Here is a 26,592-nt window from a genome sequence, read left to right as displayed (position 1 = left end):
GGTGTTAATTTTATCATATACTACTGGCAGATTTTATGGCTAAGTGAGGATAGGCCTGAAAACTGAAAAATAAGGTTTGAGCTAAAATCCTCCAATGCAAATCCAAAAGGAGACCTTTGGAAGTAATGTTAGTTCTATTCTATTAGTGCTTAAGGTTTATCAGCTATGCTGTAAATACAAATTAGTAAATAAAGGGGCTGGGAACAGCTTCATGGGAAAAAAAAGATCATTGAGATTATTCTTGTATTCATATGCTTCAATGTACTTGACATTTCAATGTGCTGTGCAGTGGGTTCTCAGGGTTGAGATTTCTTTTAGGGAGAGGTCATGGTCACTTTCCATATGCTTTTAGGAGGTCTAGCAAAGTAGACAGACTTTTGCCTGAACTTTTTGGATGTTCAGAAATGGAAGTGCTCATTGCCTCTTACTAATTAAGCCTTTGCAGGAGCCAGGCATTGTCCCTACCTTTATACCGAAATTCTCCTGGCAAAGTGGGTGACATTTGCCCCATCTTACAGGTGCAGCAGTAGAAGCTAGGAGGGCATTGAGTACCCCCTTCAAGGTCACATGGTGAGTGAGTGAAGGGATCAGGGCTCACACTGGGGCCGCTGATCGCAGTGCCCATGCCCCTTCTGGTAGTCATCAGGTGTGGCCACTGCATGTCTGGTGATCTGACTGACCTTGGTCAGATGCTAAGCTGGCTGTGATTTGTGGTTCTTTGGTTTAAGGATAATTATCTGATCAGGAGCCTTCCATATATTTGGCCCTTCTGCAGAAACAATTTTTGGGGGGATTTGCTATGTTATTATTGATATAGTGACCTAATCTGTCAGCTAGTTGTCACACCAATCATATTTTTAATACACAAGGAGCCTTGAAATGTTACTCTGTTTATATACCAAAGGTGTATAATTTCTTGGAGTCAAATAGTAAAGTCTTACCTTGGCTCTTGTGAACAGAGGTACTATTGTGAGTGAAAGGGGGTTAACATGTTCTCTTGATTGGAACTTTTGAACGCTTTCTGTGTCTCAAGAAGAATTGCTCTTCTGTTGGGATTTTGTGTGTCAAATATAAATCACTTCACAGTGTTTAAAGGCTTGAAATATTTTCCAGAAAAGGGTATCAGACATACTTTGACTTTTCAGTTAGTGCATAACTCTGACGATCTATGTTCGAAATGGGGTGGAAAAATTTTACTGAGGGCAACATTTTTTCTCTATTACAAAAGAGTAAAGTGTTTCTGTGAAAAATGCTGTGTTTGTGTGAGGGAGACATGCTTCGTTTATGCCCTTTTTCTAGAGGCAGTGAGCCAGGTTTAGGAGAAACAAGAGACTAGAGATGCCAGACTTAAAAACATCTCAGAATCAGCTTTTCCTGAATAGGAACCCCTTTTAGGGGAGGTAACCATATATGAATAGTAGCTGGAGCTCCAGAGTCACTTTTGGGCTCACAGAACAAAGTTCAACCCAGAAAACTGTAGAAAGGTGTCCCAAGCCCACTTTCCCTTCTGCTCTACCCATCTCTGCCTACTCATAATCTGGTAGGCCGCACCAGGGTTTGAGACTAGGTTTGGGGTCCTCCTTGGGCTTTCACCTCAAATAGAGAATTTGGAGTAATACTATAAAACCAGTATTGTCTGTCTCTCTCCCCCAGCTCTACTTCCAAGGTGCTTGGGTTTATGCCCACATATAAATATCATCTTATTTTTCTTCCTTCTCAGACTAAAAGATCTGGGCTCTCTGGTCAGGTCCAGCTGGAGAATTAGTACTAGTATGTACATTTGGTGTTGGTAAAGAAGTGATCCCAGATATCAGAGAGAGAATGTTTCACTGATCTTCTTGAAATAGCCTGTAGGGAAGGCAACCGACATTTACCAAACAAAAGCCTGTTACATGCCTGGTGCTTTACTTTTTGCAGTGTTTGTATTTGCAAAATGTTCATTTTCTAAGTGAGCAGACAGGCTCAGAGAAGGTAGGTGGCTTACGCAGGATAACACAACTTGTGACTGGATTTAAGCCTGTGCTCTTTCTACTGCACCAGGTTTTCTCAGCCTCAGCAATGTTGGTGTTTTAGGTTAGACAGTTCCTTGTTGTGGGGCTGTCCTGTTCATTGCGGGATGTTTAGTAGCATCCCTGGCCTCTGCCCACGAGATGCCCATAGCAAACCATGCCCCCACCCCATGTTGTGACTGTCACATGTGTCTCCAGACGTTGCCAAAAGTCTCCTGGGGAACAAAATCATCCCTGGTTGTGAACTGCTGCATGTCACTATACTGCTTTCTTATAGCATAAAAATATGATTAGCTTTTGAAAACACACATTGAATATCTTATTAAATCAGTGTTCAGAGTTTATTGATACTCAGAGTGGTCAATTTAAAAAATTGTGGAAAAACACCTGTCTGTGCAAGTTAGTAAAATACTTTTCTCCTTTCCTGTCTTATTTTTTAAAATATCTTTTTCCTTGCAGATCTACAAAGGATTCCTCGTGTTTTACAGTAGTCCTCAACAATCTGCGAGTGTTCCTCATATTTGACTGGCTGCTGCTAGTCCATGATTTTCTTCACACTCCCAGTGATATTAAGAAACAGACTAATGTTACTCCTTCTCGCCACCGTAACTCTAGCAGCGAATCTGCTGTAGTCCCCAAAACTGTGAAAAGTGGAGTAGTTACCAAGCGGTCTTCTCTTCCCGTGTCCTCTGAAAGGCACCTTGAAGTCAAGGTCAATGTAACAGGTGAGCATATGTAGATGTGAGACATTGAGTCTCGGTCTGAATGTTAGGACTGATATGTGTCTTATTAGGATGACTCTTCTATCATCTCTGTATTTTCGTGTGAGCACTTAAACATTTGCATACAGACCAACGGACCAGCAAGTGTCACAGTTCTTGATCTCCATTTTCTGGTGTGAACTGCTGGCTCACACTCAAGGCTGCAGGGCTCTGGGTCCTCCGCTCTGCTTGCCCATGGCACATGCCCAGCTTGAGCACCGTCTGGCCAGTGGTCTTTTCCCTCAGTGTTAAATCTGGCTTCAATTTTCTGTTTGATCTATAGGGCTCCAACAGATATGCTTTACTGAGTTTTGGCAAATCTGATGTGTGAAGATCTCAGTGTTAAAGTTAAATAAGTGGGGGGATTATTTTTTTCTTTACAGAAAGAATATGTTCTTTATAAACAGATTTACTGTAGTTTTTGTTAACTAGCAAACTCTCCTAGTATATCTGTATATATTTGTGTATCTATTGTGTTTGTGATATACCCCAACTACTGCTCAGTGGTTTGGAAGAAGCTGGCTAGCACAGTGCACTTTAAATGGATTTGCTTTCAAAAGTTAGACTAAAAAAAAAAAAAAAGTTCAGCCTAAACATGGTTTTTGATGAAAATGAAAAGGAAATATGCCACGTACAGGTGAGTATAAAACTGTCTGCATTTAGTAATTTCAAAAAAATCTACTTTAAATTAGTATATGTTCTTTGTAAACAACTTAAACAGCTATGCAGATGTGTCGTGCCTTCCACTGCCCGACTAACATTAGTATGTGAATCTACTTCCTGGGATTTTAAAATTTTATTTATTCATGAGAGAGAGAGAGAGAGAGAGAGAGAGAGGCAGAGACACAGGCAGAGGGAGAAGCAGGCTCCTCTCAGGGAGCCCATTGTGGGACTTGATCCCTGAACTCCAGGATCATACCCTGAGCTGAAAGCAGAGGTCAACCGCTGAGCCATCCAGGTGTCTCTTTCTGGGGATTTTAAAACAGGTCATTGCTTGGAGAAGGGATGCTTTCCTGGGCTTCTGAATATCTCATAGGCCCCCAGGAGACGTAGCTTAAAAATACATACATTCTAAAGAGAGAAGAGAAACAGCATGCCAGTCTTTTCTGTGTGTACAGTGCTCTGTTGGCTCAGCTGTGCCCGGCCAGATATAGAGAATTTGTTCAGGGTGGCAGTGAAGCAGAGTGTCGACAAACATCCTGGAGAACAAATCTTGCTGGCTGATGTCCCCAGAGTAAATGCATTGCCTCATTTGCAACAGCCTGTTTTTTCCAGCCTCCAGCCTTGGCTTGGTTGACAATGCTGTCCTTTCCAGGCACGGAGTTTGTGGTCGTTGAAGATGTGTCCTGCTTCGATACCAATGCCATTATTCTCAAAGGCACCACAGTTCTCACCTATAAGCCCCGATTTGTTGATCGCCCCTTTTCAGGGAGTTTGTTTGGCATCGAGGTAAGAAGTCTATGTGTCAATCAAAACACTGAACGATTGGCTTAAAAGAAAAGCATTTGGAAGAGAATTTTACCTCTTTAGCTTTCATTAGGGGAAATAATTGATGGAATTGGTAGACTCCAGCCCCGCCCCTCTTTGTTTGTCTTCAGATCTACCAGGTTATCCTTATGTGTGAATTCAGTCCCTCAGTGTCAGGCTGTAAACATACCAAGAGCCTAAACCTTTTTCTCTTACATCTTCCCTTCCTTAAGAAGTTCAGGGAGACCCTTCTAGTCCCCATTACAGTGTCAGGCCCCTGCTGTGCCATCAACTTTAACCGGTCTAGTCCTGGGCAAATTAGTCAGGGTAGGGAAGTGGTCCACATTTTCCCACGCCCCCTTCCCAACGTTAAGTTGTTGACTCTGAAGACCTAAGGCTTTGTGGTCACGGAAACTTGTTTATAAGAGGTGTGAAGGATTTTATGTATTGTCCTTTTAGAAATATCTAATCTGTAAAAGAATGTCTCTAGAGAGTCATGCATAACCTAACAGAGTGAGTCTCTAATAGTGCTGCTTGAGGCTCTAATTTAATCTCATAAAGGAGATACTTTGCACTAGAGTAGCCTTTGTGGCCTGAAAATTACATTATGCAATATTAAGTATAAGCTGCTCTGTTTCTTTTAAAGCTGGGGGTTGTGGAGAGGGAAGGAGAAATGAGGCAGATTATTATTTCTATCAAGTGTTCTTAATTCATTGATATCCACTAATGTTCCTCTTGTTATAATATTAGAGTCTTTCATCCAGGTTACTCATCATTTCCTTTCCCTTTATGATCGAACTTTTCATAACCCGTTCTTTCCAGTGGTATTTCAGAAGTAGAATTTATTTTCACTGTCAGCAGCCATATGGCACTTTTTTTTCCCCCCTTTTCATCAGATATAGCTAAATAAAGCCTGTAGAGATTTCACTTCTTGATTACTTGTTTCTCCCATATAAAGAAACCTTAGTTTGAGAGGAAGGGTTTACGTGCTGGTGTGATGTGAGTCGATCATGAAATTGTAGTTCATCTGCTTTGCAAACCACTCCAGTACCAGCTTTGAATGGAAAATGTTGGTGATTGATTAATGAACTGTCAGGTACAATTGGGTTTTGTGTAGCAGAAGGCCCTGAAACAAAAAAGAAAATGAAACTTTTTTTGCTCTAAAGTTTTAGAAAAACTATAGGCAAAATATTTGACATTCCTGGAAGTTCTTGTTTCTAAGGCAGCACCATTGGATCTGAATTTTAAGATCCCTCTTGTACATCATTGGGGGAGAATTTATAAAGGAAGCCAAATGAGTTGATTTTGAATATAGCATAGGAGCTTAGTTTTACATGTTTTCCAACAGCACTGGAAAATGCTCCCACCCTCCAAAAAAGGGGAAAAAAGCAAGGGAGACCAACAGGAATGCTTTCTAATGTATAGGGTTTTTTTTTCTCTCTCTTTTATTTAAATTCTAGGTAGCATACAGTGCAATATTAGTTTCAGGAGTAGAATTTGGTGGTTCATCATTCACATAGAGCACTCAGTGCTTATCACATGTGCCCTCCTTAATGCCCATCACCCATCTAGCCCATCCCCTACCCACTTCCCTCTGCAACCTTCAGTTCTCCATTGTTAAGAGTCTCTTATGGTTTGTTTCCCTTTCTCTTTAACCCCCCACCCCATATGTTCATCTGTTTTGTTTTTTAAATTCCACATATGAGTGAGATCATAAGGTATTTGTCTTTCTCTGATTGACTTATTTCTGTTAGCATAATACATTCTAGCTGCATCCATGTGATTGCAAATGGCAAGACTTCCTTCTTTTGATGGCTCAAGTAATATTCCATTGCATATACATATATACCAGATCTTCCCCATTCCATTCATCTGTCGATGGACACTTAGGCTTTCCATTGTTTGGCTATTTTTTGTTTTTAAGATTTATTTATTTTAGAGGGTGAGCAGGGGAAAGGGTGAGGGGGGAGGGAGAGACTCCTTAAACAGACTCCATGCTGAACATGGAGCCTGACTTGGGCTTCGACCCCAGAACCTGGAGACCATGACCTGAACTGAAATCAAGAGTCAGCTGCACAACCCACTGAGCCACACAGGTGCCCCTGGCTATTGTTGATAAAGCTTCTATGAACATCGGGGTGCAAATACCTCCTTGAATCTATGTTTTTTTATCCTTCGGGTAAATACTTAGTGTAATTGCTGGATCGTAGGGTAGTTCTATTTTTAACTTCTTGAGGAACCTCCATACGGTTCTCCAGAGTGGCTGTACCACTTTACATTCCCACCAACAGTGCAAGAGGGTTCCCCTTTCTCTACATCCTCACCAATACCTGTTGTTTGTTGCATTGTTAATTTTAGCCATTTTGACAGGTGTGAGATAGTATCTGGTATCACAGTTTTGATTTGCATTTCCCTGATAGATGAGTGATGTTGAGCATCTTTTCATTTGTCTGTTAGCTATTTGGACGTCTTTGGGAAAATGTCTATTCTTCTGCTCATTTCTTAACTGGATTATTTGTTTTTTGAGTCTTGAGTTTGAGAAGTTCCTTATAGATTTTGGTCTTTTGTACTATTCTTGAAGTACGATGAAAATTTGATTGTAGAATGGGAGTCTTTTCTCCCTTCTCCTCTCCCCATAAATATATTTCTTGTTGAACTTTTTATTGTAGAACATTTCAAACATATACAAATATACAGATGAATATAATGAATCCCTATATACCTGTCACCCAGCTTCAGTAATTAATATATTTATTTTCAATTATGAAAGTAACAATTATATTACATCGAATTAGGGGAGGGAAGAATTACCCATCCCTTTGTCTGGAATCTCTATTGACATTTTGGTGTGTTTCTTTTTCCTAAAGTCATGGCCTAATATTATTTTGATGGGGCTGCTTGTTCACATGATCCATGTTGTAACTGTCCTACATTCCATGTGATCTTTTTAATTGTCACTTTAATGATTACAAAAGATTCCATTGAATAGATATGATATAACCTGGATTGATCTTAAATTTTTTATTAACTATTAAATAACAAGTGATTTTCCCCCTGTATTTTGCATTATTTAAATTAGAAATTATTTAGAATTAGAAATTGTTTAAATTAGAAAACTTTGCATAAATTAAATTAGAAATAGGCTAATTTATAGAAAGAAATAGGATTATTGAATAAAGGATGTGAGATTTTTAAGCCTTTTGCCATGTGTCGGTGAGCTATCTTTTATGGAGGGGGTAGGGAGAACCACTGTCCACACTCTTAGCCATAGGCAAGAATGCCAGCCTCCCTCTTGGCAGTATTTATTTCATCAGTTATATGGGTCTTTTGATAATACGGGGCTGATTGCTACCAAGATAGTGATTTTTTTTTTCTACTGATAGTTAGACTTCTAAATCAAACATTAATTTATCCTATACTGTATTTCATTCTCTAGGTGTTTTCGTGCCGACTAGGAAATGAACATGATACAGCTCTTTCAATTGTTGATCCAGTTCAAATTCAAGTGGAACTGGTGGGGAATTCTTCTTATCAGAATAGTTCAGGATTGATGGATGCATTCAATAGTGAAGATTTCCCACCGATCTTAGAGGTAATGATGAAAAATGTGTAGACACATTGATACACTCTCAAACACTGCCCGGTGCCTGAATGACTTACCTACTCTGCTGAGCTCAACATTTTCATCACTTCAGCAAATGCAAAAGAAATACAACATTGTCTCAGTCCTAGAAAGTTGTTTCAGTCTTCTGAAGAATAAAAGACATGTTGATTGATATAATCTTGAAGTTCTGTGAAAGTTTACAGAACGCAGAATGCAACATAGGGAGGAATTTGGATTGTGGGTATAACCGAAGGTAGAGTGAGTCTAAGCGGAGGGACAGGATGTCAATGTGGGAACAGGTGCGCAGGGGTAGAGTAGTCCATGTTAGGAAGTAGCTAAGTCGGGTGGAAGGGGCCCAGCTGACATGAAACAGAGGAGGTCTTGCCAGAACAAAGTTGTGTGTAGGCAGTATGGAGGCCACAAGGTGAAGACGGGGAAGGTGAAGCCAAGCAAGGAAGGTGTAAGGATTTGTAAGGATTCTTGGGCCGAGGAGGAACAGTTAATCCGTTTGAACTGTGGGAGATTGAAAGAGAGAGAAAAGCTATGTTGATTTTTTAATCTATAAGGACAAAATAAGTAATAAACCAAGTGCCACCCCCAGACTTTCCACCAGTCACCCCAGTTTTAAGTGGTCTTGTGCTGGTGTCTTGCTAATGTCGGAGACAGGATTGGGGAAATACTAGTGTGGCACTGGACTGACTTATGGTTATGTTTGGAGAAAGAAGAGGTAATTTTTGTTGAGTGGGCAGTTGGTTTCAGAGATTTAAAAAAATTAAATGAATCAAAGCAAAATGGATTCACAGAATGCTAATAGGCGATCTCATTCCTTCTAGAGCCGTTTTCTTATTCTCTGCTTTGGTAATTAATATACTTGTAAGGAAATCATCTGACTGAAATATTCATTGCTATAGTAAATATTCTAGCTTTTTATTTTTTATTTGATGCAACTTTGTGAACATTTGACCTCATAGTAGAGATGTCTTACTTCATGACTCTTAGTGCTTAATTTTAAGATCCTCTCAGTCTTCAAAATGAAAAAAATGAATATAGTGTCTGTGGACTTCTAGAATTTGAATTGGGAACTATACATACACGTAAGAAAGAGGTATGGGTGTAAAAGTGAATGCAACTTGAAAAAACTGCTGCCTTTTCAATTTTGTTAGATTCAGTTACAAGCCCTGGATATCAGACTCTCCTACAACGATGTTCAGCTATTTCTTGCCATTGCAAAATCCATCCCAGAGCAAGCTAATGCTGCAGCGCCAGACTCAGTGGCCTTGGAGGCCAGCTCCGTTAGCAGTTACCTTCCCGGCACATCTAGAGCTGGAGAGATCAGAGAGGGGACAAGACATACCTTAGATCCTGTCTTGGGTAGGTGTGGAACTATGAAACCTACTCAGGTTGCCTAATAGCTCCCCTTCTGGTTAACTGTTAAGATTTTCTTTTGCACAATTAAATTGTTCAGAGTATAATTGTATGTCATTAAGTGTAATTATAAGTATGATGCTGTAATTTTTAAAAATTTAAGAACAAATACAACACCCCAAACTGATGGCTCTAGCCTACACTAGTTTTCCTTTTACCATTTCTTCCAGAGTTCTATGAATAATGCTAAAGTTGTTTTAAACTTGAGTTTTCTGCCAGTGTAATGTGAATAACACTAAATTTCAGTTTTCAGCTTTTATAAACACAATCAGTATTGGGAAAAGATTCTTAAAAAATTCAGTGTACACTTTGGTATGTCTCCAGATAGGAGCCCATTTTTGTCTAGAGAAATGTTTTAGCCAGCAGTTTCTGAATTTCTTTTCTTTTTTCTTCAGTTACGCAGTGGACTAACTTATGTAAACTTACTTATAAAAATTATGTACGTTTTTTTCTAGAGTTACAGCTGGCTAGACTGCAGGAACTGGGATTCAGCATGGATGATTGTCGCAAAGCCCTTTTGGTGTGCCAAGGTAATTTGCACAAGGGTTTCCTTGACTTGTTGTCTATCTTGATGATAGGCTTGCTTCTCATATGCCGCCCCCACCCCCACCCAACCCGCTCCCACAAGTTGACTGAGAACCGGACTGTGTTTTGAAGGCCCTCTGTGGTTGTCTGTGGGCTGAACATGATCTTGGACTGGGCATAATAACAAGCAGCGGTATTTCATAGTGGATGATAATGGGGCCCTGGGGCCGATGCTGGGGTTCAGGTCTTTGCTGCTTTTTGATTACTTATTAGTGACTTGGGCAAGTCACTTAGCCTCTCTGTACCAGTGCTTCCTTATCTGGAAAAAGAGAATGAGAGGACTTCCCCTGGAGGTTTGATATAAATAGGCACTATAGACAAAGCACTTAGGCAAAGTGCCTGGCACACAGCAGGTGCTTTATGCTGTTAGCCAGTGTTCGGGGGTAGTGGTAGTGGTGGTGATACTGGTAGTTGTGCCCACTGAGCTCCCATATGCCTCAGCCTGAGTTTCCTGATTGAATCTTTGTAGCCCTTAAAGGTGGGCATTATTGTCCCAGCTCCAGGTAAGGAAACTGGCGCACATAGGTTAAGTAAACTGATCTGAGATCCCCCATTAGTGAGAGGCTAAGATGGGCTGAAAGCCAAGTCTGCCGCTGTTCTCTCTGCTGCAGAGTACCCCCTTTCCTCCTCCCTCCATATTGCCCTTTCTCTTAAAACAGGAAGATAGAGCAAAAGCTGTGTCATTTCTAGTCTGCGCTTGCATGTACATTTCTCTACCTCTTTACATACTATGTAAATCCATACATATAAAGACACATGTACATATAATATTGTGTGTATGTTGGCAGATTATACTGCAAATACAATTTTATAACCTCTTTTACAGTACAATTTTGTTGAATTATAATTACAATACCAGAGTCTTCCCATGTCGTTAAAATTGTTTATAAATACTGAATTGTTTTATATTGACCTAATGATTTAACTATTCTTTGTTTTTCATTCATTAAATATTATACACTATTCTGTAACAAATATTTTCTGGTACGAACTTCTGTCTGTATCTTTTAGAATTTCCTTGGTGGAGGGCAGCCTGGTGGCTCAGTGGTTTAGCGCCACCTTTGGCCCAGGGCCTGATCCTGAAGACCCAGGATTGAGTCCCACGTCAGGCTCCCTGCATGGAGCCTGCTTCTCCCTCTGCCTGTGTCTCTGCCTCTCTCTCTCTCTGTGTTTCTCATGAATAAATAAAGTATTAAAAAAAAAAAAATTTCCTTGATGGCCAGACCTAGTAGTATAAATATTGGCTCAAAGGGTATAGATAGATTTTTTAGACTTTTTACTCAACTTGGCAGATCTTCTAAAATGTTGTACCAGGTCAAACTCTAACCAGTTATGTGTGAAAATACTAGTCCTATCACACAGTTGTTCACATTAACTATTACCTTTTTCCTTCTGGAAAAAAAGAAAGGCGGATCTAGTTATCTTGCATTCCTTAGCTTTGTTTTTACCTAGGTGTCACTGTTAGTTTAATTATCTCAATACCCCATGGTGTTTACATTTTCTATTCTTTTATCTCTTTAACACAACATTTCTTTTTAATTTCTAAGAGCTTTTATGGTTTTTGTTAATTTTTATTTCTTTAGTACTTCTTAAGTCATTCCATTAGTCACAAAAATGATAACAAGAACTAAAGTTAGTAGAGCCTCTATATGTTCCAGGCTCTGCTTGTAGGAGAACTTTACTTGTACTTGTCTGTTTCCTCCTTGTGGCAGCCCTGTGAGTGCATGCTGTCAGGCATAGAGGCACTGTGTAAATTGCTCAAGATCCAACATCTTCTAGGTGCTGGAATCAGAAGCCACACCATCTTTCTCTAGAGCCTGTGCCCTTAACCATTTACCCCTGTGCGGTGCACTGGATTCTGGTAATTTATAAATATGGGATTGCATTGTTTTCCTTTGCTTTTTTAGCTTTAGCAGTCTGGTAGTGTTCAGGGGACTATTATTTTAACTGTTGTATATTACACACATGCACTTCTCATTGCTGTCTGTTCTCAAGGAATTTGTGACCAGTTGAGAAGAGGAAGTATGTACAGATTAAGACATTTGAGAACAGTCACAAAGTAGCACATCAGTACGTACAAAGTACAAAACTACACAGCAACAATTACATACTTCCCTACTCAGTGACATCTAGAATTTGGACCCTATCTTCTCCTCTCCTCTCCTTCGTCAGATGTCATACTAGTGGAGGGATGGCTCCTGGAGGCATTTTGAACTAAATCATGAAGGATGGTGAACTTGAGTGGAATGTGTGTGCAAGGGGTCTTCATTCTTTTTGCTTAGAAGTAGACTTCCTATATGATGCCAGGTTTTTTCTTCTTTTTTAAGTTTAAGAGTACATCTGGGAGCAGGGTTCTCTTGGGCTGTCCAGTAGGTCCCTTAACACTTTATTTCCCCTATGAGCTGCTTCAGTGTCTGTAAAAACTGGCTGAACTGATCACCTTTAAATTTTCTTGAAGGCCAACTGAAAAAGGCGGCAAGTTGGTTGTTTAAGAATGCCGAACCTCTGAAATCTCTTTCTCTGGGTACGAGTGGCCGCGAGAGCCAGGGGCCTATGGCGGCGCGGCTCATTTCTGGAGTGGAGGTGAAAGCCGAAAGCGTGTGCATCTGCTTCATCGACGACTGCATGGATTGTGACGTCCCTCTGGCTGAGCTCACCTTTTCCCGTGAGTGTTTTCCGAATGTTCACATTCATCTTGAAGATTTGCGGTTATTGCCGAGTTATTTGGGGGCCCGTCTTCTTTTTCTTCTTTTTCATTTTTCTTTTGGGTGTGTGTGTGTGTGTGTGATGTTCATGCTCCCCACTTAGTAGTACTATGGGTGAAATTTAGTTAATTGTTTTACATATGTTTTTCATTATTTGTATTTTAAAGAAATGTCTATGTATTTGCCATATGTGGCCTTCAGCCTCCAGTTTGGAAATAATAGACATTGTCATTGATGAAATTTCTGTTATATTAACAGCTCTAGCTAAATAATTCCTGATGTCTCCTTTTTGTTTATCTTTGTATGTATCTAAAGACTGTAATGAGTCCTGTTATTAGAGGTGTTTAAAAGATAAGCTCAGAAAATGCTCTGCTCTATGTTTGAAAAGGAAGTGCACAGAATCTTAGACTGTTCACCTCAGAGAGCTGTCCGTAAGGGCCCTGAGAGCCGTCCGTCAGTAGTGGGGCAAGAGGACGAGGACCTCTCCCTCAGCCATGTCATCACAGGCAGTGTTAGATGGGGCTTCTGTGGAGAGTACAGGAAATCTCACCACTGGGTTCACTTTCAATTTTCCACTTTTTCAACCTTGCTGGCCTCTTTTTACTTCAAGGAAAGATCTGTCCTGGGGATTAAGTTTGACCTTCTGTCCACGGGAGAAGCTTCCTGTTCCCTGTGCTTCAAGCCCCACAAGGGCCACTTGATTGAGAGTAATAGCTGGAATTTTGCCCGAGTGTCTTCTGCAGGGAATAATTACTTCTTATTTTTCTATGGTAACCTTAAAATTTTGAGCTAATATTCCTCAGGACATAACTGCTCTTACCAGCCTGCCTCCTGATTTTCAGATATTCAGGGCAAAATATGTTTTTTTATGTTCCTGCACACTTCAGATGCACCGAGGTGCCTGGGTGCCGGGGCTGGGCTGGGAAGGGAAGGAGGCAGAGGAGGCCTTTGCCTCAGGCACGACATGGAAAGGGGTGCCAAGAGACTCAGGAATGAAGACAAATAACACTTTAACACAGTGTTGTTTTGTTTTTTTTTTTTTTTTAAATCACAGTTCATGGAGAAAACCCATGATGAACAAAATATCAAAATTTTGTGTGCTTTCCTATGAGGTCATTAGTATCAGGTAGGATTAGTGTCTGTCTCTTTGCTGAGACTTAATCCAAGAAAGAAAGTTCTGGTTGTTCTTGCCTGGCAGCTGCTATAACATATGCTTCCTTTGCAGGTCTGACTTTTCTGCAGCATGTAAGAACTAGCCCTGAAGGGTACGCCCACTTCACCCTCTCCGGAGATTATTACAACCGTGCCCTGTCAGGTCAGTACCTAACATAAGTGATCGTGGGATTTAAAACCCACACTTTAATTATTTGCCTGGGTCTACCTCTACATAAATTTTGCATGAGGGGAGGGAGGCGGGGCCAGGCAGGGAAAGGTGAAACACAAGTGACTGCATAGGCACAAAAGATACAGATTTTTTTTTCCCCTAACATATCTGATATGTTGCAACTGAGTTATTTAAAAACAAGTTTTCCTAGTTAGTTCTTTTCAGTGCTAGAGTTTGGGTCATTCTAGAACATGAGATTGCTCAGGAGCAAAGAATCATTTGGCCCTGACAGAAGCTAAATTTCAAGGGAGATTTCTGCCCATAAGCATTTTAAACTTCAAGCCTCCTTCCTCCTTGCTGGACCTGTTTCATTAAAAGCATACTGAATCAGTGATAATGTACAACCTGCCATGCCCTACTCGCTCAAGCAAAATACAGTTGATCAGAGCAGGTGATTATGGAATCTGGATAATAATGCAAAAACGTTTTCAGGTTTCTTTCCTTCCACTGGAAGGATCAAGGTAAGGGCCCATACACACGGACATTCAGGAGGCATCATAAACCAGGGCTGAGCAGTTTGAGTGTGAACTTTGCCTTAAGATATTTCTTAGTAGGTGTGGACAGAATAGAGCCATACGGCCTGAGGCTTAGACCCCAGAGTGACTGCTCCCTCTGATTTCAGTGGAGAATGAAGTGTCATCAGTTGTGCTGCTGCAGATGGTTCTAGAGTGTATGTTAGTTAGCATTTTTTTAACTGTTGAACATGTTTAACTTGAGAATACTGACCGAAGTCTTACTAGTTGAGGGAGACTCTTATGGGGCATATGGAAGCCATTTTTCTGAGAATCATTCATTTTCCCAGAGCAAATCTTACTTTTAAAGTCCTATGAACACTTTTAGGTCACTAAAGGTCAAGTAGTGCGAAGGGACGAATGTATCTACTTATTGCTACATATTGGGTTGGATTTCTGTTGGTCAAGAGGCTGATCTGTGACTGATGGAGTATTATAGTTAGAAAACTTAAAAATGAACTGTCTTGAAAAGTTGAGTCTTTAAAACCATGGAGAGGTACCATTTTTCTCACCTAGCACGCTGGCAGAAATTAAGTGTGACTCTACTATGAGCCACAGAACTCTAACTGCTTGCCATTAGAACTGTAAGTTGGTACAAGCACTTTGGAAAACAATCTGATGTGCAGCAGGGTTAAGTATAAGCATACTCCACAGCCCAGCAGTATACTTCTAGGTCTGTACCCCAGAGGATCCCAAGCCCCCGTGGTAGTATTCTTCCTATAGCTATAAATCTGTAGGCTCAAGGGAATATTTCACAGAAGTAGAATGAATACAGATTGTGGTGTGGTCATAAGCAGATTACAATTCACTGGGGAAAATAAATGTGCCACAGCTATGTGGCAGCGATACGAGTGAGTCTCAGAGGCACGTGGTCGGGCAAAAATAGAAACTTGCAGAAGAAAAAAAAAAAGAAACTTGCAGAAGAACATGTATGGCAGGATTCCATTTACATAAAGATCCCCCATAGGACAGACTCACCACTATGTTCTGGAGACACGCATGTATCTGTGTGGTAAAACTATAAAAAAAGAGCAAGGAAATGAATAAAACTCCAAACTAATGTTTACTTGGAGTTGGGTGGAAGAGGGTTGGTGGGAAGGGAGCTGACATGGGAGAGTGGCACTCAGGGACTTCAGAGGAACTAAGGATTTTCTATTTCTTAAGCTGAATAGTGGCTACATGAGTGCTTGTAGTAATTTTATTCTTTAAACCATACATATGTGTTGTTTTCATTCTTTTTTGTACACAGGATATTTGAAGATTAGAAACTTGAAAAACTTAAGTGAATGAATTTCCAATTATGCTCTACCTATTTATTCAACCAGTGGGTTCTTAACATAAGCAGGAGAATCAAATTTAATGGAATTTAATGGTTACTTCAGCCACTGAGAGCACTTTTCCATCCTGAGTCTGAGACTCCTTTTTCTATTTTGAGTGGATCAAAAGCAGGTCCTCCCTGCTCTTTAATAGCGAGGGTATATATCCTCTGTGCCTTTCTTCCTCCCACCTTGGAGACCCTGGGGCATGTGTCTGTCCTTCCACTCACATCCTCTAGACAGCACAGACATCTGTGGGGTGACCTGTAGCTAAAGATGGTGCTTTCGCTGTGAATCACGTTGGAAATAGAAAGCTATTAAGCCAGAGTTTGTCCTTGCTGAGCATTTGTGAACAGCGTTCCCCTCTAAACTCTTGATATCTGCCTAACAGATGTCTTCCTTCCTGTGTTCTTGTAGGCTGGGAGCCATTTATCGAGCCATGGCCATGCTCTGTATCCTGGCAACAACAGGCAGCTAGTCGCCTCCACCCTCCCCGACTGAAGCTGGAAGCCAAGGCCAAACCCCGCTTGGATATCAACATCACTTCTGTACTGATTGGTGAGTGGAAAGTTGTGTCTAGAAGACTGATACCTTTCTGTACTGCAGTCTTTTGTCTAGAAGACTGTTGACCCTGGTTTAGCAGATATCTGAGCCCACATTGGACATCACCCATTCACCGGGGCTGCTCTCCTGATAAACCCCAGCCTAGCTCATGGTTCTTTTCATCCCATTGCTCCAGAGTTGGCATCTTGTATTAATGCTGTTAGTGATCAACCAAGAGCTGAGACTGTTGGGAAACATAACTCTCTCTCTGTTTGGGATGAATCTTCTCCCTGATGATGCTTGGTCACAGGTTTTTCTTAAATATCTGAGAAGTGAGTATAGATTCCCTTCTTTCAGGCTACTCCTACACAGAATAATTCTTAAAAGGTATAATTTTGACCTTGTCTTTACAGTAGGATAAATTGCCTGTACTATTTCCTATCAAGTCATCATGTTGACCTGACTCTGAAAATCACTGGGTTGAAGGGTTGCCAAGCTAATGGTGTGTGTTCTTAATGTTTTTTGAAAACACTGAAACGTACATTCCTGGATTCACTGTAGTGAGTCGGAACCACTCTGTGCTTGTATTTATATCATCTAAGAGAAAAGTAACATTCTCATAACAGTCAGGTGTTGCCTGCCTTTGCTGTGAAAACCCACTCTATTTGAATCATTGATCTACATGGTCTGATTTTTGGTAATACTGGGTTATCTGAGTGATAACACTACTGCAAATCTGTGAACTTTCTTTAGTGGATGTGATTGAGGCTCATAGGATATCCATTGGCTTATTTTGTGTCATAATAAGATGCAGAAAACGTATAGTGAAATGAGATGGTAAGTTTATTGATTCCAAAGTTTTATTTTTTTTTTTCGTTTTATTTTTTTTTATTTTTTTAATTTTTATTTATGATAGTCACAGAGAGAGAGAGAGAGAGAGAGAGAGAGGCAGGCAGAGACACAGGCAGAGGGAGAAGCAGGCTCCATGCACCGGGAGCCCGACGTGGGATTCGATCCTGGGTCTCCAGGATCGCGCCCTGGGCCAAAGGCAGGCGCCAAACCGCTGCGCCACCCAGGGATCCCTGATTCCAAAGTTTTAAAACCACTGTTTGACATTAACGGATTTCATTCATTAAATTTGCCCAATTAACCTCATGATCGTTCTGTACTGTATTATTTTGATACTATGTTATTTCTTATATAATGTGTTCATCTGGAAATTTAGATAAAGTTTAGCATAGCTTTTTGGAAAGCTGTAATAAACAAGACCTTAAAAGAGGTTTATTGATATTTCTGATGAGCATCTATTTAAAAATGTCTTCCAAAAAAAAAAAAAAAAAGAAAATGTCTTCCAAAAGGCATTCTTTTCTGTAGTAAAGCTGTTTTTTTTTAAAATCTCCAATTCCTTATTTCTTTCTTTTTTCTTTTTGAAAGATTTTGTTTATTTATTCATGAGAGAGAGGCAGAGACACAGGCAGAGGGAGAAGCAGGCTCCATGTGGGACTTGATTCCGGATCCCAGATCACGCCCTGAGCCAAAGGTAGACGTTTAACTGCTGAGCTCCCCAGGTGTCCCGTCCAATTCCCTATTCCTAATGCTGTGCTGAAACCCAGAAATATTACTGTGACCCCTTAGCGTTTAAATAAGTCTTACATATAGCCAACTATTGGAACCGCAAACTGGAGATCAACAAGTTTTGTTCTACAAAGTATCTTACCTTAACTAGTAGAAAAGGTCTTTCTCCAGGGATGGTGCATCAATTATTTTGTTAACCTGCCCTTCCCATTATATTTCCCTTCTAAAAATAGTAGAACCACTCCTGGAGAACTGTCCACTGGATTTCCGCTTCCTGAGATATTCGTAGTCTTTTTTTTTTTTTTTTTTTTAAGATTTTATTTATTTATTCATGAGAGACACAGAGAGGCAGAGACACAGGCAGAGGGAGAAGCAGGCTCCATGCAGGGAGCCGGATGTGGGACTCGATCATGGGACTCCAAGATCACACCTTGGTCCAAAAGCAGGCTCTAAACCGCTGAGCCACCCAGGGATCCCTGATATTGGTAGTCTTTAATAGCCTCCTCACTGGTTTTTCTGTCTTGAAACTCTGCCCCCTTAGCATAGCATAGCATAGCATAACATAGCAAACCCTTCACAAACTACTTCCCTTTTCTAGACTGCTTTGCTGTGTCCCTATCCCAGTATGTTGGGCCAGAGTCACACTACATTATTCATTGTTCCCTAAAAGGGCTATGTACTTTCATGTCTTTAAAATCTTTGCATATGCTGTTCTCTTGGCCTGGAATGTCCCCGTATCCCTAATCCCATTGGTAAACTTTTGATCTCTAACCTCTGCTCATTCCTCTCGACCCAGAACAAAAGTCCCCATATCTCGGAAGATTCCCGTGGACCTTGGTGTGGACTCTCCCACTTCTGTCAAAGCAGAATAAATCTTCCCCTGTTCTGTGCTCCCGTAGAATTTTATTTATGTCTTTATTTTAGCTCCTTCCACTTTATGGTTTTGTGGTGATAGTTGTTTGGCTAACATTGATTTCTTTCAGTGGAGCATGAGTTCTCCAGGGGACAGACTTTCTGAGAACCTAGCATAGAGCCGAGCACGCAGTAAGGCATTCAACAAAAGCTTGTTTTGCTGAATTGAAATTATTTGACTCAAACCCTCAATCTTTTCTATTTCCGTTCTTAATATCTTTGGGGAATTCTTTCTAGACCAGTATGTAAGTACCAAGGAATCGTGGATGGCAGATTACTGTAAACAGGACAAGGAAATAGATTCAACCTCAGCAGAAGACTGGATGGGCTCTTCAGTGGATCCTCCATGCTTTGGACAAAGTAAGATTTTTCTCTACAAATGTCTGACTAAATCACAGTTGACCAACACAGCCATGTTTCATTGAGAAATCCAAATAGAATCATCATTTTCTGTGAAAACAAAACAAAACAAAAAGCAACCTGTAGGATATTCTGTCTTGTGTAGTTCTATTCTAATCTTTGCAGGAGACACTTTTCTGGCACAAGGTACTGAACTTTTAATATGGGCTCTAATTCCCCCTTTGTGGGAGAGAAAAGATCTGCGATAGTTTTCTAAATTCTAGTAACATTGCATACGAGCTGGTACTTCTGAAACACAGCAAGATCAGCCACTGGTTGGTGTGTTTAACTTGGCAAAACTTCCCAGTTGATTTGGACTTTCTGATTGGATATTACAAACTGTCTTTTCAGCTTTCTAAATCTAGAGGTGCAGAGTGTGGATATATTCTTGAAGGGAGGACCGGCAGGAGCCCATATGGAAGAAATTGTTAAAAGGAGGGCTCCGTATTGTTCATAAAGCAGAAAAGAATTGAATGCCCAGCCTTTTGAAGAATGAGCAGTCCGTTTGTTCTCTCTTAACGATGTTTTCTTTCCTTATTTAATGCCCTACCATGGAGCTCTGATTTCCTTAGAGCAGGGGGTACTGTGGCGGCTAACCATGTGGCCCTTCATTTCTCCACAAGCCATTGTCCTCCAAATTCAACTCAGCCTAGCTCTGTCCGGGTGGTTTCTTTGGGGAGTCTTGGCTGGACTTCACATAGCTCACAAATGCTTAAATATTCCCTCTGGTCTGCAAACATGTCACGGGAAGATGGATTTTCTGAGTTTATGAAGTATTTGAACTGGTGCGTCTGTCCTCAGGGTGTAGAAGTGGACCGTCTGCCTTGCACTTCCAGAAGGAGGACAAGGAAATGTCAGCTACGTTTGTTCTCTGTATTCCCAGGCCGTTGCTTCTGAGTCTCCAGGTCATTGCTCAGGAGCCAGGGCTTTTCAGATATCATCAGCTTCAATTCTGGCTCCTCCTCTAACCTTCCCAATTTGTGTGTTAAAAGAATGTACAGTCTACCCAGAAGACTCTGTATAACCTTTGTAATATGCAGTGTGTCCTAGAGAGTATGTTGCATACAAGGGGATTGAGATACAGACTCAGTGTAAACATAAGGAAGGCCTAATCTTCAGGATTCTGCTGAAGGATTTTCTTTGTCTCCACCCCTCCACCTTTAAAAAAAAAAATTTTCTCCTCTTTCTTTGTAGTTAATAAGCTGCCTTATCTGTGTTGAATGCCAATACCAAATTAAAGCTGGATTTTTATTTACCTATAGATTTTTATGGTTACCTAGGCTGCAGGGGTATATCTTTTAAATTAGACATAAGTGAATATACCTGAATTTCCAAATCTCCTTTCCTGTTGAATGTTCCTGGGCAACACCACATGTGACAGATGAGATTGTATTCTTTTAACAGGTCTACTAAATTAACTGTGGGGAATTTGTTTCGAAAGTCAGTAGACTTGCACCTTGTTGAACCGATCACATCTTTCAGTTCCTGTTGATGAACATTTAGTTACAGTCCCCACAAATTTGTGCATTTCATTCAGGCCAGCTTCAAAATGATCCCTTGAAAGAGAGATTCTTTTTTTTTTTTTTGAGAGGCAGGCTCCCTGCAGGGAGCCCGATGTGGGACTCTATCCCAGGACCCAGGGTCACGCCCTGAGCCGGAGGCAGACGTTCAACCGCTGGGTGGCACAGCACCTTAGAAAGTTCAGTAGTTTTGTACTCAAAGGACATTTAATGGAAATACCAAATGTAAGTGTTCTAAAAACTTCCATGTTTAATTTATAATCTAAGTAATACTATGAGGTAACCCCTTGGTGGAGACTGTTTAAACTTGGAATGCACATTGACTCTTTCCCTTGAAATTTCGAAACCTCTGGGGGATTAGCATTCTGCTGCCACTGCCTTTCCAAATTGGGATGGAGCCACTGCCACCCTCGTCTGTGCTGGTCGGTCTTGGTAACTTTTCCATGCCATTTAAGAGCATACATACTTTAAGTGAAAAGTCCTCAAAAGGCTTGTCATTTCTGTTAAAGAGAATCTTGACGATGTTTTCTTTCCCTAGTCCAGAAAAACAGGAGCATGCTACTGTGACACATCCTCCACAGTAAAAGCCAGCATAAAAATATCTTGCTCACTTTGTCAATACTTTCTTAGCTCTTAGCAATCAGTGAAGGGAACGATCCTGTAACTGCATGATGCTCGCTATTTTTATAATGTACTCTTTTTGTGCTTATGTTTTGGAAGTGGGTCTTCTTATTCGCTTTATTTATTCTTACCCTCTAACTTTGTCTTTCCTGTCTACCAGGCCTCCCCCTTGTCTACCTTAGAACTAGGAGTACAGCCAGTCTGACTAACCTAGAGCACCAGATCTATGCTAGAGGTACAGTATAGCCAAGCGAGGGCTTGTTTTATTTTCCTATTTGAAGAACTGCCTTGTACACTAAATTTCTGTGAATGGGAGCTGAATGGGATATCCCAGGTTTGAGTACTCTGCTTTATTTTTTTTTTAATTTATTTTATTTTATTTATTTATGATAGTCACATAGAGAGAGAGAGAGGCAGAGACATAGGCAGAGGGAGAAGCACGCTCCATGCACCGGGAGCCTGACGTGGGATTTGATCCCGGGTCTCCAGGATCGCGCCCTGGGCCAAAGGCAGGCGCCAAACCGCTGCGCCACCCAGGGATCTAGTACTCTGCTTTAATAGCAAGGAAGACCACTTCAGACTGATGAATAGAGTGACACCTTTTATCAGGAGCAGGTGATGTGCGTCTTCCCTCTCTCCTAACTCTCCACGCTGTGGAATCAACTCCATGGTATATGGTGCAGAAATACCCAGTGTCTGGGGTGATTTCTCTTTTTGAAAAATAAGAAAATGGAGGAAAGCCACCCTCCCTCAGGCAGTGCTGCAGGTCTTTGTTTATAGAATCCTTAGTGAACATTTATTCTTACAGCGATGCAAGGGGCTCTGTGGAGTAGAAGCTGCCGTGACCAGGAATTGAGCTAAGAAAAAATTTACCAGTAAATATTTGCAAAGACACAAACCTTGGTTTCTTTAGCTATAAATTGAAGTGCTTCAGAGATAGGAAATGAAATGTGCCTCATTTCTGTCTCTGACCCTTTAAGTTTCCAAGAATTTGACTAAGAAGTCAATATGATAGAGAACACCTTAAACCTCCAGGAATGGGAATCCCACGATGTTCATTCCTTCACTTGTTTGAAGGAGTGTGATTTAATCGGAATGATTTATGTCTGTACTTGGCAAACACCAGGTCCTGCCAGGGTCATGATATATTGTGTAAAAAAGACCGTTTGAGCTTCCTCTACCAGGAGTTTGGAACAGGGATGTTCATACATGGAGGCAGTACAAGGGTCTTTCCTGCAAGGTTTTACCAAGATGGATGTGGAGGGGGAGGGTTCACAAAGGAAGCCTGTGATCCCATCTTCATTTATTAATAGATTTAGACGCTCAGCTTTTCTGCATCTGTTATTTAATCTTTCAGGCTAAGTAGCCTGGGCGCCTTCCTGATGAGGGAGACGGAGTAATTTGCCTTTGTTCACATGACCAGCTGGTAGCAGGCCTGGGACTTTAATCTGTTTCTTATGATTTACAAACCAGGTCCTTTCTGATAGACTGGACGCTTACATGGCGTGGAGACCTGCACTGTTTATAAGGGCCACATTGCTCTGTGAAACCAGCCCAGCAGGGTAGCAATTCCCTCAGCTGTCTGAAACCCAAGTTGGACTTGAGGAGCCCTCTATTCTCTTGGCCTATCAAGGAATGAGGTCTGCTCACTAGAGGCAGATTTTCTGGGGCCACCAGGGAATACTGCTCTCTTGGATGGACTTGGGAATGTTGTTCCCTGGTGCTGTGCCAAAGACAAGTATGCAGTTGACTCGGGCTCCAGTGTGGGAGATGTCGGATTTGTCCCCTGGTGTCGGGTTTGGATTCGTGAGCACTGCATGTTAGTTATTCTCAGAGGCGCGCGCTGCTGCGGTCTGTGCTGGTGGGTGTGATCAACCCACGAAGCTTGGGGACCTAAGCAGTGTGCTGACCCCGGCTGCTTCATTCCAGAGTGACATACTTGTGACTGTCTTTATATGGACGCCTAGCACTTTCTCCTGTATTGCAGTGTGATCAAAGCAATTTGCCACCTGTTCTTTTTAAATCTAATTTGCAAATGGAAACTTACAGTCTGGCTCACAGTGGGATATGAAAGCACATCTGGCTTCTTTTCCTCCTGGGTCCTTTATCTGCTGTAATAAAGCAGCTTTCTCATGCACTCCTGGAGAGGGAGGTGCCTTTCAAGGTGGCACAATAAGCCCTGTTTACCCTGCAGACAGCTCTTAAATCTTTTACTCCCCCTCTGCTCTTGTCACCAGCCTCACAGCTACTCCTTGATTTTGTACTTGATGTCATTTTTTTTTTTTAAAAGCCAACCTTGCGAACCAAGTGAAGTCATTGGCATGAGAAATGGGTCTATTCTAGGTGGTTTTCCATGAGATGTTCTAGGAGATTATCATCGGAAGTATGTGGGGTATCTCTAAAGACTAACCACAGAATTGTAGGGACACCCTGCAGATCACATGTTTGTTTTATCGGATCACCATTTCTCAGATTCCCTTGAGCCATTGTCCTTAGCAAAACAGAACTTGCCTTAGCTTGAAATTGCTTGTTTTTGCAGCATTTATAGTACTAGCTTCTGAAAACTTTAGGAGGCACAAAGGAGAAGAAAAGAAAGTGATTACTTTTTAAAAGCCAGTTCCTGACTTTTATGGTCCTGGCCCAGGCCTTATTCTGGCGGTGGGAGAAGGCAGGGTCTGTTGCAGTTTACCTTCTTGTTTTGCTGACAGGAAACATGTGGACCTGTAAGGTGTGTTTAATTTTGCTCTAGAGTTCTCGTCGGGCAGTTGTGGTCACCTTTAGATGTCATTTTGCATGGCTGTGGACCACTGGGTCCCGGTGTTGCTCAGCCTGTCCTTGCGCTTTAAAGCTGGGCGCACAGTTTGTGGGTGGTGCCCGTGAGGCGTGAGCGCATGGCCGGTGCCTTTGGGGTTCTGTCTCCACCTGCTCTCAGTGTGACCCACCGACCCACGGGACCTTGGTAAGAGGAGCCGTGTCATACCTCATGGCCGGGCAGTGGTGCCGGCAGAAGGATCTCAAGGCAGCCTGGATGCTGGAAACCCATTTCTGGCCGCATGGTCTCTTGCTTCTCTGTTTTCTTAGAATGGTTATAGTCAGGTCTCTGGGATTTGGTTACTTGCAGTTTTGGATCAGTCAGTGTTTCTTTCCAGTTTCCCTGATTAGAAGCGATTTTATGAAAAGAAACCCTACTTTATGCCCCTTTTGTAGAAGCCCTAGTTCCTACCTAGTAGCAGACAGTGGTGGTATCTATGTTAAAAAATGAGCTTAAAATTTCATTTAAAAAGTTTTTGGATACTATACTTCTGATCCTCCAGGGAAGGGGAAGAAAGTATTAGTTTAAGAGAATAAAAAAGAGTGGTTTTTTAAAGATTTTATTATTTATTTATGAGAGACACAGAATGAGAGATGCAGAGACACAGGCAGAGAGGAGCAGGCTCCCTGCGGGGATCCTAGGATTCCAGGATCACGCCCTGGGCTGAAGGCAGATGCTCAACCACTGAGCCCACCACGTGTTCCTGAAAAACGTGTTCTTTCTTTTGTTAAAATATGCATAACATGACAGAAGTATAGCTTTTATGGAAAGGGAGGCTGTTAACGGGCAGGCGTTTTGGACAAAGTGTGAGTGTGTATGTGCACTGTATCTTGCTATGGTTGGGGTCACTCGCTGAGAATATATTCCTCGGGGCTTGTGGGGGTCCATCTCCCTCTGCTGATAGCAGCCAGTTAGGGCCTGGTTGAGGTTAGCTCTCCTGAGGTAAGGTTCACTAGAATCGTGGGAGGATTGGGGGCTGGGAGTAGTCCCACATCACAGCTAGCTGGTGCAGGGACCGCCACCATGTAGCAGACAGCAGACAACTTGGAGATCCCATATGTCCCACTGACACCTGTGGCGGCGCCGTGTCTGTGGCCGCCACCATCCGCCCCTCTGCAGGAGAGGCAGTCGGGGCACTGCGCGTGGGTCTGGGGAGGGTCTCTGCCACGCACGGAGAGGCCTGTGCTAACAGCCTTCCTCTGTTTGCCTGTAGCAGAGGTGAAGACCCCCAAGCGCCGGCAACCATTCGTCCCTTTTGCTCTGAGGAACCACACGGGCTGCACTTTGTGGTTTGCCACCCTGACCACCACACCCACCAGGTAAGGCACGCCGAATAGGTCACCCTGAGCCGTCTCTGCCACCAAAGGCTCCTGAGTGCCAGCCCAGCACAAGGTGGGCCCCTTCAAGAAGCTCTTAGGATTATAGTTGAATTAATAACTTGCCGTCTTGTTGAAATTTATGACAGAGGTGGAATCTGCAGCCAGAGAAGTAGATCTCAAGTCTGAAATGTCCCAATTATGACCCTGACCCTGGGGTCACATTATGTTTAAGCTAAAAGTCAAGCAAATTAAGGATGTGAGTAGGAAGTGGGAAGGAAAAGTCATCCCATCTTTTCTCCTCCGTTCTCACCACTACCCCCTTTTAAAAGAAGCTGTATGTGGTAGTTAAACCAAACATCCTGCACTTTTCTTCCAAGACAGCTTTGAAAACACCTCCCATATTATCCTCACCAAGAATTATCTTCAAACCTAAAACAGTTCATGGCAGATGGAAGTGGGTGGAGTTTGGAGAACAAAAGAGCATTTACCTGGGCCTAGTGAGGATGTTCTCTATCAGCTGCCTGCCTGCCTAGACCTTGGCTCTACCCTCGGGGTACATGCTGATCTTTCCAGTTTAGGGAATGAGAGGTGCATGAAGTAAATAACAGAATTGGCCAATTTGAAGCCACATTTCTCCTGCTTCCACTAAGTATGGTAATGCCCCTGAGGAGGTGTTTGTTTTTTTTTTTTTAAAGCAGTTTAGGTCTGTTACATTCCAGATAGTAACTTAAAAACTACTTTTTAAAACTCCTGACTGTGTTTACCTGTATTTACGTCCCGATATGTACTGGACTCACTCGCTTGCTGGAGTAAGTGGTGGAGCAGTGTTAGCTTTCAGCTGTTTCTCAAGCTTTACTGAGGCTGTGATTGTCCCAGAGATGACTGCAGTTACCTCTTAGGTCATCCTGGTAGCCAGGCTCCCTGGGCTTCTGATGGGGATTGAGGTCCAGGAGGGGCTTCTGCACCCCCAGCATGGAGCTCCGGGTGAGAGGGAGTTGAGAGAGAAAGACGGCCAAGCTGGTGTTGTGTGATTTGGTTCCAGGGCTGCGCTGTCCCACAGTGGGAGTCCAGGGCTCGTCCCAGAAGGGAATGGAACATTTCTTGATGATGCTCACAATGTTAG

General features: G+C 41.9%; 1 protein-coding gene across 1 annotated transcript in view; it reads left to right on the top strand.

Moving 5' to 3' along the window:
• LOC144309487 (intermembrane lipid transfer protein VPS13D-like) overlaps window positions 1-26,592 on the top strand; it is a 95,980-nt gene that overhangs the window by 68,525 nt on the left and 863 nt on the right. The window contains exons 31-42 of the mRNA XM_077890578.1: window positions 2,469-2,734; window positions 4,086-4,219; window positions 7,674-7,829; window positions 9,005-9,212; window positions 9,722-9,796; window positions 12,310-12,516; window positions 13,782-13,871; window positions 16,186-16,326; window positions 19,036-19,158; window positions 21,499-21,573; window positions 25,364-25,469; window positions 26,512-26,587. Coding sequence (XP_077746704.1) covers window positions 2,469-2,734; window positions 4,086-4,219; window positions 7,674-7,829; window positions 9,005-9,212; window positions 9,722-9,796; window positions 12,310-12,516; window positions 13,782-13,871; window positions 16,186-16,326; window positions 19,036-19,158; window positions 21,499-21,573; window positions 25,364-25,469; window positions 26,512-26,587 — 1,657 coding nt within the window. The remainder of the gene's footprint in view (window positions 1-2,468; window positions 2,735-4,085; window positions 4,220-7,673; window positions 7,830-9,004; window positions 9,213-9,721; window positions 9,797-12,309; window positions 12,517-13,781; window positions 13,872-16,185; window positions 16,327-19,035; window positions 19,159-21,498; window positions 21,574-25,363; window positions 25,470-26,511; window positions 26,588-26,592) is intronic.

This window comes from Canis aureus, unplaced genomic scaffold, assembly GCF_053574225.1.
Source record: "Canis aureus isolate CA01 unplaced genomic scaffold, VMU_Caureus_v.1.0 NW_027326424.1_RagTag, whole genome shotgun sequence".
Lineage (NCBI taxonomy): Eukaryota > Metazoa > Chordata > Mammalia > Carnivora > Canidae > Canis > Canis aureus.
The sequence above is the reverse complement of the archived record's forward strand: the minus strand, read 5'-3'. Positions and strand labels throughout refer to the sequence as shown.